Source organism: Strongylocentrotus purpuratus, unplaced genomic scaffold (assembly GCF_000002235.5).
Source record: "Strongylocentrotus purpuratus isolate Spur 01 unplaced genomic scaffold, Spur_5.0 spur5_scaffold_13, whole genome shotgun sequence".
Classification (NCBI taxonomy): domain Eukaryota; kingdom Metazoa; phylum Echinodermata; class Echinoidea; order Camarodonta; family Strongylocentrotidae; genus Strongylocentrotus; species Strongylocentrotus purpuratus.
In genome coordinates, this window is record NW_022145598.1 from 19,186,201 (window position 1) to 19,200,955 (window position 14,755).

At 41.3% G+C, this 14,755-nt stretch overlaps 1 protein-coding gene across 3 annotated transcripts in view; it reads right to left on the reverse strand.

Annotated features, from left to right (window-relative positions):
- LOC754128 (brefeldin A-inhibited guanine nucleotide-exchange protein 1) overlaps positions 1-7,860 on the reverse strand; it is a 38,157-nt gene extending 30,297 nt beyond the window's left edge. For all 3 annotated transcript variants that reach the window (XM_030983099.1, XM_030983098.1, XM_030983097.1), the window contains exons 1-3: positions 7,588-7,860; positions 4,057-4,087; positions 2,004-2,160 (exon numbers count right to left, since the gene is read on the reverse strand). In XM_030983099.1, coding sequence (XP_030838959.1) covers positions 2,004-2,160; positions 4,057-4,087; positions 7,588-7,711 — 312 coding nt within the window. In that variant the 5' untranslated portion in view covers positions 7,712-7,860. The remainder of the gene's footprint in view (positions 1-2,003; positions 2,161-4,056; positions 4,088-7,587) is intronic.
- Positions 7,861-14,755: the final 6,895 nt, after the last annotated feature.

Sequence of the window (14,755 nt, forward strand, 5' to 3'; positions counted from 1 at the left end):
ACTGAATGCTTAACTTGTTTAGTTTTTTATCTTCTGAATCATTAATTGAAATGTCATAGTTTTATAATGTGTTTATTGCCCATTGACTGTTTATACACATCGTTTTCATTGATGTTGTCATGTTGGAATTTGTAAATAAATTATTTAAATTGATTTGAATCACATTTATATTCTCATTAATACTTCAACACTTGAAAATTTTGTTGTCTTGTTTTGTTTCCATGAGTTCACAGTGGTTTTTCCAGAGCTTCCAAACAGCTTATTGCCATGTACTTCTGCATAACTTTTCACTCTATCAACAACACATGCTTTCTGTTTGGAGCCAGAATGTCATTAAGTCATATCATGTACCACAGAGTTAACACCCTTCTGGCTGTAAACAGACAATGCACTTTTACTGAACTTTTCCCATTACAAGAGTTCAAGCAGAACCAAACATGTGCTTTATCTGCTGCTCACACGCATTTCATAATCATAAGGAACATTGCTAATTTGTATTTATAAGTCAAAATTACTCCATTTCCTGTTGTGCATTTATCACTAGGGCAACCTACAGGTGTAACTTGATTTGGGAGAAAAGTGCCAAAGGAAGACATGGCCTTTTGAACTTTAAACCTTTATTATGGTTCTCAATATTATGTGTCAAATGATGTGTTTTTCTACAATATACATGCCTTTTCAGACAGGAATTTATTTAAGAGGTTATTTGATACATTTTTTTCTTCAAATTGGCAAAAGTTTCTTTTTCTTTTAGTGCTACATTGTTATAGAACGTCATGTCTCTGCTTTACAATGTCAGATTAGAGGTACATGTATGTTGGAAAGTGAACAAATTGAAATATATCTATAGACGTAGAGTGAATTTGAACATCTCAAAATGTTGCCAATTTAAAGATCTAAAAACTGATTTTTCATTTTTAAATTTCTTGGCAGGAATTTGAGGTTATTTGATACAATTTGTTCTTTTAATTGGCAACAGTTTTCTTTTCCTTTCAGTGCTACATTGTTATAGAACGTCACGTCTCTGATATACAATGTCAAATCAGACACAGATGTGCAGGAATTTTTTCTCATTCTACTCATTTAATTTTCTGGACTCGGAAGTAACTTAAGCCAAACCACAAAATGTAGGCTATTGTCATAAAAGGGGAGTGTTTAATTTTAGGGGAAGAAAATATAATTTCCACAATGACATCTACATGTACATGTTGCAGCAGGCAATGTACACTACACGTAGCTCATACAAAAATATGTCTTCATTACTTCTGTTGAGAAAGGGCTAATCTGTGTAGACCTTGACTTCAGAATCCAGGGGACATGCAGTATAGACCACTTGAGGTGTCAGGTTTCCATAGCAACAGCTTTATTTTCTTTCTAATAGAAACATGTACTGATTTAACCTGTAACACAACGAGCACCTGCTTATGAAGACTATATTTCTGGTCTCCTTTTTTACGGTCTTTATACACAGGTTTCACTTATCTATACCTTCTATTTTCACTGTAAGCTCTTGGGTCCTTGCTCCTCATATCATTAAAAGGATTGGGTATCTTTGCCTCAGATTCTAAACAAAATCCTGGATTTAGCTCTTTCTGCAATCATAATTATAAACCTTTAGGTCAGTCAGGAATCCCATGACTTTTACAAGCCGATCCCCTGTCTGATTATCAAGATATTTATGATTTGAACTAGAAATATCAAAAACTGTTTGCCAAACGGTTTTGAACAGTTTGTTATAACCCTACAGTCAATTGGGGAAAATGAGTACCGTATGGTAAAACTGGTCACTCAAAGATTTTTACTTTTTGGAAGTACTTCATGATATTTTGAAGCACAATTTTTTTAGGGCCTCAATATTACACCACATTACAGACACTGATAACATGTAGGGCCATGCATCCCAGATTTATAAGGGTGGAAACAATGTTAAACAATGCCTTTAAGCATACATCCACTCCCACTGAAGTGTGAAGGGAGTGCAATCATAATGAGCTGGAACTCACCTGCAGACAATCAAGGGCAGTGTTCACAATGCGAGCTGATTTTGACTGACAGGCGAGCTCGAACGGTAAGAAGTGTCTGTCCGCTGCGATGGAATTGATGTTGCTCTTTGGGAGAGGGAGGGCAGACGAGGATGCCTTCACCGGAGAAGATTCAGCACTTCAAAAAAAAAGAAGATAAAATAAAACTGATTGTTATTTCTTTCATAGTACTCTTTTCAATTCACAAATGAGGAATGATCTACAGTGCACCAAACCAAATTCATCATAACATGAAAAGTATACGTCAAACCTGTTTTAGTGACCACCTGTCTACAAAGACCACATTTTTTGTTTTCCTTGAAAATGGTTTCTCATTAAAACATGTACTAAAGGAACCTGTCTACAGAGACCACCTGTCTACAAAGACCACTTTTTGTGTTTCCCTTGGGCGGTTGCTATAGACAGGTTTGACTGTATCAATATAACCATCCCGTGGCATAGGAGGTTCATGTAAATATAGCCAAGAATTGGATTAATGAACAATGTGATTGGACAAACAAGATCTACATTTTCTTTAAAAAAATATCCCATCAAGATGCAGAAATAGTTCTGCTATGGTGTATAATCAATGAACAATGCATTACTTATGTTAATAGTTTTTTGATGGGTAATCAAAAAATAGCATGGAAAGAGGGAAAGAGAGAAAGAGAGAGAGAGAGAAAGAGAGAGAGAGAGAGAGAAAGAAAAATGTGAGTTACACTGTCAATATGGCAAGTAGGGAAATATGTTTTAAACAAGAAATCTGGGACAGATTTGAGAAGATGCTGGTACTCTGAGTGTGAATTTCAATCTGTGATTCTGTGCACATCACTACATGCACATTGAATCTGTAATGCTGTGTAAAAGAAAACATCTAAAAATGCCCTTTTATGCTCAATATCTCTTTTAGAATGATCTAAACATGGCAATATGTAAAAATCTGAACTTGAGATTTCCCAGAGCCAAGCCAAACTGCTTTAACCTTTCATGTTTGTTGTTCACTCATCTAATTACCTGTGATATAGATTTTTAAGATACATGTTCAAGCACAAATTACCTCTAAAAAAGTAGAAATTAGAAGTAAATGTACATGTTCATGTCTATAAATAAATGCCAACCTAAAACTTCATTTAAATATTATATGTAAACACAATAGACCTGTGTATTAATGTATTTCAATTGATGCATGTTTCGGGTTACCATCTATTTGATTCATCTGCGATACAAAATGACATCTCTATGGTTGGATTTCAATTTGAATACAATTAGCTGTTGTTATGTCAGGCAACCCTCTGGCAAGCTATTTCAGTCATCATGAGAATTTAAAAAAATAAGATATGCATTAACTTTAGTAAACAGGTCTATCCCTTGTAAGAAATGTACATTTACTTCCTACTTCCTAGCCAATAATTTCAATAGATATTTATTCATCTTGAAAAAAGGGAGGAAAAGCTGAATGATTAACTAAAATATAACACTGCAAATATACACTTTGTACATTTTATCTAATTATTAATTCCTTTACAAGTTTTACTCTTTCTTTGTTAAATATTATAATTACAATATATTCCTACATGTATTTCAGCAGAACTTCACTTCCAAAAGCTGCTAACACAAGGTTTGAAATTTGAGGTTTGAATCCAAATATTTAACCAAGACCAATTTATACATGATGTGTAATTGAAACTAATTTTGTTTATTTACAGTTCATATTTGACATGTATGTAATGTACACTACACACAACAGTGAACAGTGCACATATATCTTTATGTTTATTTTATCATTCAGGTGTGAATACTATTATCATTCTTTTTAACATTACATTAGCATATTACATCTTTATCGATCAGGTCTGTCAGGGCTTTTGATTGTATATTAAATTCCAACGTATTTGACTCCCCAAATTATTTTATCATTCACGTGTGACCACTTTCATCATTCGTGTTATTGTAACATTAGTAAGCCTATAGTTTATCTGTTTTGTTCGGGTATGTCCATCTTTCGAATGTAGTAAATTAAAACTATTTGACTCACCTTCCACTCTGTAACTCAGCTTTGATTTCACCTAAAGAGATGAGAAGAGAAAAAATAGAAATATAAGTACATCAGGCGCTAAACTGGAAACTTAATGTAGCGTATTTTCCACAAGGGAGATGAATGTACCCTCCCCTCCTCATTGACTTTTCAATTATGCAGACATATATGGCTTTAACATGTGTGCCCAACATGAACTGTAATGTGGACGATTCTGAGAGGGCAAAAATCATTCTAATGATATCAATACAATGATAAAAATGATTATAATAATTATAGCAAGCAATTTCTCACAGGAACCAACCAAATAAATTTACACAACATATCAAGGATATCCTCTAAGTCTAAAGAACTGCGGTCACAATAAAAAAAAGACTTGCATAAAATCAACCTACACACAAACATTTGTACATGTCTGGCAATTTCAATAGCTGTGTGTGTCCCCTATTGAAATGAGTGAATATGACAGTGACATAAATATTTTACCATGACATGATTTTAATCTCTAGAAGCTAGCAATACAATATTGGTATTGACTATTGAATTTGTGACATTTTTCTTGACATAACTGATTTCTTGATAGTCTTTGCTCCATGTATTTCTAGTAGTTATTATTCCTACTGTACGTTTACACAGACATGCAATTCACAAAGTGTCACTCATTTTGGCACTCCAAAATAATACCCAATTTGCAAAACCAGGAGGTTAATAATTTCTTGGTAAAAAAAATTGAGCATGTGGCAGACAGCTGGATTGGAATTAAACGAGAGGTTAGCTCACAAATAAAGCACATCATTTTATGTGTATCTTTCTGAAAGCATGTACATACAATGAAAAACTTGAGTGTTAGTGTCGAGACCTGCATACATACACGTAGAGTTACAGTATTGCTCTTGAAATAAAGTAGACACTCTCACACTGCGTCACGCATGACTGAACGTATTATTCCATAGACTTTGGTGTGACTTGTGTTAATATACCTTACTTTACTTTAATACACGATGTTGTAGGTCTAAGCCTGTTCATCAATCCAGGATTCTTCCATGGTTACTTGATTTTACTTAATTTTACTTAATATCAAGCAATACTGTACAGTATTGGTTTACCCCATGATTAAGTTTCAGATTAAAAAGATTGAAGGTGAGGAAGCTCCAGACAATGACAAACATGTTGGTCTACTTTATTTATTAATTCTGTCACACTTTTCTTGGAATTTAGAAGAAAACAAACATTTTTTTTCAGGTGGAAAAATAGAAAAAAAGAAAAGCACAAAAATGTAACTTTAGCAATATTTGTCTAATCAGGATTCATACTGTACATGAACATCTCAACAACACAAGCCAAGTTCATAACATCTTCAGAAGACACTAACACACTATGCAATACATGACCCCCCGGCCCCCTCCCCCCCCCCCCAAAAAAAAAAAAAAAAAACTTCTTTTTTACTGATAGGTGAAAACTAGCTCTCTGTTTTGTTTCTGTGTTTTGTTGAAAATTAAAACCAGATCTTAAGTTCTTCATGTGAGTCTAATGTTGATTTAATAGGGAGATATACATGTAAGTTGGTCACTTGGTCTGCTCTGAGCTCTCCGTTTTTGCCTACAAATTGTCCTAGTTGACCCAGGTTTCAAAGCTGAGTCGTGTCTTTTGGATGGTGAGGTTAAAGGTCCCAAGACATATTAAAATAATCATATCTCATTGATACAAGTCTATACAAACCCGATAACACACACCTTTCATTCAGTATGTGTATGTTGTGGTTTATTGTTTGCACTAATCATATTGACACTGCATGCCACATACAGATTTCCATATGGAGACATACTGTACATGGAAAGTACTGTATATTACTAACAGGACGGCAGTTTCCATGTGCAGTATATAACAGCTGACACCAGACTTGGGAGAAATACCATAGATGGGTGTACAAGTTTCGTACACAGCGAATTGGATGTCCCATCAACAAACACCCCCAGTCTCTTATAGATTCTTTGCATGAGGGAAATTTATGATGATAAGTTAGCTTGCCTTTCCGTATGGGGCGATTGGTGGATATGATGCAGTGCGTTTCATAAGACTGGTTGGTCGCGAAATCAATGGCTACCTACTTCCCCACAGAAAAACTTACCACAAATAATTTAGCCGATAGGTTACTTTCTGTGCATTAATATTGAGACTTTGGGTGGGATTCCGATAGCGCGTACTAAGTTAAGACTGGCTTAACTTAGTCCACACTTTTATGGAGTGCCGGTTGCCAACTCATTTACCCTGTACAGATTATTTTGATCCTACAATTAAAAGTGTCCACAAAATTTATTTTGCAATGAAATGGGGAAAAAAAAGATAAAATAAGTATGAACTGAATTTTAACAAAGTCTTTGGTAGATTATCTTTGTCATGAATATTGAAGAAGGAAGATGAAACCTAGCATTCCATAGAAGTGTGAACTAAAATTCTTGTTTAGCCTGGACTTAGTCCAGCTTAACTTATGAGAATACCACCCTTTGACTTTAGGAAACTCCCTGGGCGGGCCTTTTCACACCGGTAACCGCTATTTTTGTAAGTATCAAGTTGGCAATGCCAAAACAATCATTTACTGCATGTATTTTTGTTTGAGGCAGAACCAACATCGCGAACTCTTGTCTGAGGTCATAATCTTTCTATGTAAATCGCATCATCAGGAACACATGGTAGGCAAACGAAGCGCTCTCACTCCAGTAACAAATTTCCAAGTGTTTTAGATCTATATCAGATGAAAGAGTCCACTAGTGAACTCCAAAGGTTATTTGCAATATTCGTCGGGTGCAGGAATTGGTGTTTATTGATTACCGGTACGAACACATTTTGCGTTTTATTTACATCACTCTTCACGCAGGCAAATGGATGCCAAATAAGGCTTGGTGGTATCAATATTATCACCAAGCCCTTAGCCTTACCATCCATCCATTCTCGTATTAAATGTACACCCAAATTTTTTTAAAATTTTGTTATTTATACTTTATAGATCTAGAACTAAGCGGAGACCAAAGTTTTAACGTTCAACTTCATTTATTTGCAATTTCTGTAAATGAGTTTCTATACATATAGACCTAATCTGGGTTTTGATTTGACTCTCTCTCTCTCTCTCTCTTGATCCTACTCCCCAAAATGGCAGGATCCAATTGGGCCTCAGAAGTGAGAGTCAGACTAACAACAGTTAGAGTAGACTTGGAGTTGGAGTGAAGTTTGTTGGATTGATTCACAAATAACGAAACAGATTTTCACTAAACATGTGAACAGTTAATGACAGAAAATGATTACTAAACCTCTATTTACCAAAATCTTAAATTTATACACCTTAATCTAATTAGGAATCAACATGATTGAATAGTCTACTAATCATTATTAAATTACACATTGCACTGACACACACCCCCTCCTCACAACAGAAAGCCGCATACACAAAACACAGTACATACACACACTCGATGCGCCACTGCACCGGTAAGTTTCGGCTGGCTTCACTGGTTTCTATCCGGCTTGAATATTTACCTAGTGCGACTTCACAGGCCTTTTTCAGCTGTGAGTTGTACGATTTCTTCGCCTCTTTATCGTTCAGGATCTTCTCGAGGGCCCGCCGAAGGAACATGTCCCTTCCTTGAGAATGCTCCGCCATATTTTTGGCTCAACTGACTCTCACAAAACCAAGCGAAATCGGAAATTATCGCCGAAAACACGAAAACATGTACCGGATTCGTAACTTCTATTTACAGACATACGTGTAGCACTTCGCCATGTTGAGTGCTATGACATCGCCCCCTCGCCAAAATCGCCGCAGATGGCGATATTCTAGAATAAAAACTGGGGTTGAATCACAAGGTAACTGGAAAGTGCAACCCAAATTGGGATCGCAATGACTTTCTAAAAATCAACCTGAGGCAGTTTTTGTCATCCTTAGTTTGTCCATCGATCATTGAAAAGTCCTAACAACACTAAATGGAACCGATCTGCATATCTATGCGGTATTCAATAGAGTGTTTAATTTACCCTTGAGTTGATTTCTAGAAAGTTTGTGCGATTTTGTATTGACAAGATTTTAAAGACTTTTACTTTGCTTTCTCCCTAGGTCCTAGAGCCGTTATCATGGATGTTTTGTTTCTCCTGAAAGTGATACTCCTTTGAGAATATTGATATTTGATTCTTATTTGGTTCAATTAAAGCTCATCCATTTATCATCAAAGGCATCATTTAATTTAAAACAATAAACCGGTTTACTAACAATTCAAATTCATGGATGTAAGTTCCTAACTGACTATACGCAGTGACCTATTTTGTTACCAATGAATGAACTACTATACATGGAATAAAAAATGCATATATAACTTGCTGCTATGTCGAGTAAGCCTCGGACAAGCTTTCAGGTTGTCAAGAGCAACCTTTCTTTAAACAGTACATGCATAGCAATTAGAAATGTAAGTTTATTATGTCCACCCATCCAATAAGGGGGGGGGGGGGGGGTAATTGTCACAGATCCCTTTCTCTCTGTACCTCACTCCATTATGTCTATATTTCTCTCCATCTATCTATCTCTTTCTCAGTCTCTGCTCCCTCGATCCGCCCACCCACCCTCTTTCTCAGTCTCTGCTCCTTCGATCCGCCCCTCCCTCTCTCTTTCTCAGTCTCTGCTCTCTCGATCCGCACACCCACCCTCTTTCTCAGTCTCTGCTCCTTCGATCCGCCCACCCACCCTCTTTCTCAGTCTCTGCTCTTTCGATCCGCCACTCCCTCTCTCTTTCTCAGTCTCTGCTCTTTCGATCCGCCCCTCCCTCCCTCTTTCTCAGTCTCTGCTCTTTCGATCCGCCCCTCCCTCTCTCTTTCTCAGTCTCTGCTCTTTCGATCCGCCCCTCCCTCCCTCTTTCTCAGTCTCTGCTCTGTCAATCTGCCCCTCGCTCTCTCTTTCTCAATCTCTGCTTTTTCGATCCGCCCCTCCCTCTCTCTTTCTCAGTCTCTGCTCTTTCGATCCGCCCCAGCTCTTTCTCAGTTTCTGCTCCTTCGATCCGCCCCTCCCTCTTTCATTCTCTCTCTTTCTCAGTTTATGCTCCATCTGCCTCTCTCTCTCTCTCTCTTCCTCTCTCTCTCACTTTCTGTCTCTTAGATCTATCTTCTTGCCCCCGTATTTCTTTCACCACCGCCTTTTGCCGGGAGCTTGAATACGTTTCATATTTTGAAAAGCAAATACTATAATAGTATAAAAATTTCGTAGGCAATGGCAAACAGTGATGTCAGTTTCCCAAAATGATGAACAACTCAAATAGTGTCTGCAAGTCTGAAAAGCATTGTGTATATTTTCCCATTCAAGTTGTTAGAAAGTTATTTTCTCAAAGGTCAATACTGTCCGCATTTCCCCGTGCTCTCTCTTTCACATTCTTGATTTTCTATCGAGTGTCCCCTCCCCCGTTTAGTTTCCAACCCCCGGTACAAAATGATGACAACTTAATACAAAACAACTTGTTTGGGGGCAGCGGGGCCTTATTATGCTATTCCTATACTATGTCTTATTTAAAAAGTGTTTTAAGTTTATTTGGTGCTATTTTAAGATCAGAGTTCGCATGATGAAATTTCGGGCCCTATTAGGTCTTTAATATATGTACATGTATATACAGCAGTTAACAACTAACTTATTTGTAAATTGATATTACCCCATGTTTCTAGTAATTAAAAAATCAAAGGTGGACCGTGATTGAATTATAGACTAGAGCCTTTGTTGAATACTTTTAGATGTAAACTATGATACATTCAGTTCAGATTAATTTTTATTGGTCCATTGTGACATTCTCAAGAAACATATAGGCCTATATAAAAATGCATATAGATCTACTGAAAAAATTACAAAACTTGGTAAGGGTATGAATAATTTAGTTGTTAACTGTTTATTTGAAAGATTAAGTAGACGTTCACCCTTGTATCTTCTTTGCATGTTTTGTTTCATTATTGAGCTCTGTCAATTAACGCCGCGATAAGTGGTACAGCGCCATCTGCGCTAAGTAGCGGTACATTCTGAAGTAGCCCTGGTCTATGGATCATAGGCTACGTAGTTACAATTCTTAAATGCTACAAATGAGACAAAGAACGTTCACTTACCGGTCTAGTTACTCGGAGTATATCTCAACGTGTACCAGTCAGTCTGTGTCAGTTCTCAATCTCCTGTCCCACTGCGTGAAGGCCAATGTCGCCCTCTTGTGCTAGAAGCTTGTACGAGCTTGTCGTCCCAGTGCGAGAAGGCCAATGGCGCCCTCTTGTGGTAGGAGGCTTGTATGGGGGTGGGGGCAACTCCTACTACATTCCCCCCCGTTTTAAAAAACCCAGGACCAATTGAAATAAACCCAGTGAAATATCTTACCCGCAACCGGATAGAGGGAAAAAAAAAAAAAATTATGCTTTACCCTCCCTTGTGGCCGTACAACATCCTAATCTAAAAACATGTATTAAACATGCCAAACTTGACCCCAAACGAGCAAAACACGGGGTAATACAACATGAAAATATTTTTGTTTTATTCATTAAAAAACCAACATACTTAATGCTTAACACTACAATTGCCAGGGGGAGATTCCCTACCCAAAACAATCCACGCCCCCATAGCGGGGAGCCATCCGCTTGTCCTCCCAGGCTACGACGCCATCTTACCTACCCGAGAGGTATATTACTCAAGTTTTTCGGAGTGTGACTGGAGAACCAGAAACCCACCTAGGTCACTCCGGCGCAGGAAGGAGGCGTCAGTTCCGCTATAGCACGGAGCGGGCCATTTGGAAAAAAGTCCCCCTGGAACAACCAAAACATATGCCAACGGGCATTTAGGGAAAAAATACTAAAAATCCAAAAAACTTACTAACATACGGTATATGTTCTTGCTAATGTAGCAAAAACAAGGTGATAGGGACTAAATAATCCCCACCTCAAGTATACCCTGAAAATTTAACGGACCCCTAGTGCTACAGGAACAGAAGTTCCCGTGCACACCCGACCTAACGGGCCATAGAGCGCTTGGGCGTTAACCCGAGTCTGCTCTAGGAAAGCCTGGAGACGGTTACCCCGTGTCCGGGCTACCAACTCTCTTACCTCCGCACTCTTCCCCGCCCCATGTAAGGAACAGGGTTTAGCAGTGGTCCAAACACAAAATCCCCTATCCGTTGGTCGATAACCCCAGTCACCCTCTTAACGGCATTGGGAGGAAGGATTACCCTCTTGCGGGCATACACCCTTGCTACACCCATCCGCCTGGGGTTATCCCCATGCTGCATGGGAATTTCCACTTCCCCTAGCAGTAACCTGGGATGATGCATGTGAATCACCGCCCTATGTTTATGGAGAAAATCCCTTCCCAGCAACATGTCGTCTGAAATGGGTGCAACATACAACTGCTTGGGGAACTCTTGTCCCCCCAACAGAATGCTCACCGGCCCCACTACTGACCCCCTCATGCTTATATCCCTACCTGGAGCATGTAATACGGCCTTCCGCAGTCTTTTGGGCTGCGTTTTCAGATGCTGAAGCACCCGATCCGAGATGATAGTCACCTCAGCCGCCGTATCCACTATTGCCCTAAGGGGGAAACCCCCTATCACTATAGGGATATTAAGAGAGGAACTGGAATGCAGCCGGCAAACCACTACCTCCGTTTTTTCCTCCGATCCCGACTCCGGATCCGAGGTGGGACCCGGCATCGGGTCCAGCGACCCGACCACCTGTGGAGGAATTGGAAGTTTCGTGGAGGTTTCATTCAACCCAGTTTCACCGGAAACAGGCTCCCCCACATGCTTAACAGCTGCCTGGGGAATAACTGCCCGTCCTCCCGGCGTCCCGGTCACTAGCTGGCCTAGTTCGGGTCGGGGGCTGGTCTCCTCCTCCGACCCGCTGGGGCTTTCCACTTCGGGGCAGTTGACAAAGGAAACACGCACATTCCCTCTGTCGCCACGAGCTGTGGGACATTGGTTCCGGAAGTGCCCGTGCCCCCCGCAAGCATAACACCGGTCACCCCCCGGGGACTTGGCTCTTTCCCGGGAAGCCGCCGGCCTTGACTGTAGGGTATCTAGGATCCTCCGGACATCCCGCTCTATGTTAGCTACCCTGGGCTCCATGTTAGCTACCCTGGGCTCCATGTTAGCTACCCGGGCCTCTAGGCGGCCCTGGCGCTCCACCATTCGGCGTTCTACTGCAGCGAGTTGTCCGTCTTCAGGTCGACTAGGAGGTTGGGGGGATAAATCCACTTGGCGGACTTCAATTTCCCCCGCATCCTCAAAGGCAACCGAATTAACAGGACACCCCCGCTGGTACATGGCTCGGTGCACATGCTGGTGCCACTGTATATGCCCTACTGCCTCTTCAACGGTGGCGGGATGTTGAGCCAGCGCGTGACATCCCGCCTCCCGGTTCAAACACCCTCGACACAGGCGGAGGACCGCCTGCTGGTGCGAATAGGACCCCTGGACCCCAGGGAATGCTCGGAGAGCTAACCCGAACACCCGATCAGACCACTCAAGCAAGGATTCCTCTGGCCCCTGCCTGGCATACGCAAACTCGAGTTGAGCAGATTCCGTCAACCCGCCGTGATCGAAGCGCTGCGCCAATTTTCGGACCAGCGGGAAATACTTCAGACCCGGCTCTTGTTCCAGAGTCAGGCTCACATAATCTCCCGCTTTCCCCTCTAGACACCAGGTTAGCTGATTCACTCTCTGGGCCCCATCCCATTCCTGCTGGTCCGCAAACGCAGTGAATTTATGGAGAAAAGCCCTCCAGTTTCCGCGCCCATCAAAAAAGGGGAGTGGCTGGTAGGATACTCTACCAGCGTTTCCCCCCTGCCTATCCCTCCTGGGAGCAGGACCCCGACGGATCGGTTCTTCGGGAAAGGGGAGGGGCCCTAAGCCTAGCCGACCCCTCTGATACCCTGGGATGGGACTGCCCCTCTGGGGCCTACCCGATACATCCCCTCGGTTAACCAAGGGAGACGGATATACATCATAGGGGTATTGGTGTCCCCCCACCTGGGCCTGGGCCCCGCAGGGGGTGCTGGTGCTCAGGGCACGCTGCCCCGACGAAGTGACAAAAACACTCTGATTGGGAACCCCCTCTGCCCCCCGGGTACTCTCCCGAGGAGCAAAGTCGAACCTGTCTAGCAGCCCCCTGGACTCTACTAGCCCTGGGGACGCCCAAAATAATCCCGGGGTAATATTCCCGTGTTCAGTCCGGAGACCCAACATGATCCCGGCCTGCACAGGAGCTAACCCCGGCACGTCCGCGAGGAGTTCTTCAAAAGAACACCTATTAATAGGGATCTTAGCCTCCCTATATGTCATAGCGACCCCATAATCGCAAAAGCCTTAGGCCTAGACTAGTCTACTAAAATTACAACTAAGTTACGTCGGGGAAATAACCCGACGGAAAAATAAATTCCCTGAATTCTTAACTAGGTGCTGTTTACTCACATCACTCCAACACGGATAATCACACCGCACGATTTTTTTTATTTATTTATTTTATTTTTTATTTTTTGAAAGGACTCCCGCACTACAACGAGTGGGTGGGTCCACACACAACACGCACAAAAACCATACACTCGCGCACCTAAATAACTACAGACAGCCTCCTGCTATCAACTACTAAAAGCAGGTCTAGGTCCTAGATTTAAGAGATCCAGGTCCCGTCGGCGAACAGCCAACAACCAAAAACAAAATGGCGTCGATCGTGAGGAGAAGGACTAAAAAATATCCCTCCGCCGAATCAAATACGCTGTAGTGTGTAACAAAGCGCTGTGCCACGACCGGCAGGCTCCAAAACCTGCGCGCTCAAGAAAAATAGCACGCACTTGAAAAATGTTTTAAACCGGGCTAATATTACAGCCTGGCTCGAACTCACGTACAAAACAACCGCTCAACACAAAAAAGATGCCTAATCAGACACCCCACACCACAAACAAAGTTCAAACACTCGCTACAGAAAATTCAAACACGCACACTCGAATCGCACTGCCCTCAAACCCCCAGTGAAAAAGTCCAGTCACGCATACAGCCGTGACGGAACTACACTTGGAGTTTGCGAGAGCAGACGACCGACCAAAAAAAATTACAGCAAAAATGTCCCAAACCGGGCTAATATTACAGCCTGGCTCGAAACACCCACACGAAACAACAAAGAATTATACACCAAAAATTACGAAATAGGCAAAGCAGAGTAATCCGCCCTGCCCAAGACGAAAATTCGAAATTCAACTTAAAATCTAGTCTACTGATTATATCAAATTCACAGCGAGCAGCTTAGCCCAGCGCATCGGACCGCATATGTTTTACCTATGCTTTAGGGCAGCCGTGCTCGCTGTGCAAAAATCACAAGTCCTAAAAATCACCGCAAATCCAAGAAAGCAATTTGCTCGCAGCGCCAATGAAGTAGCCCTGGTCTATGGATCATAGGCTACGTAGTTACAATTCTTAAATGCTACAAATGAGACAAAGAACGTTCACTTACCGGTCTAGTTACTCGGAGTATATCTCAACGTGTACCAGTCAGTCTGTGTCAGTTCTCAATCTCCTGTCCCACTGCGTGAAGGCCAATGTCGCCCTCTTGTGCTAGAAGCTTGTACGAGCTTGTCGTCCCAGTGCGAGAAGGCCAATGGCGCCCTCTTGTGGTAGGAGGCTTGTATGGGGGTGGGGGCAACTCCTACTACATT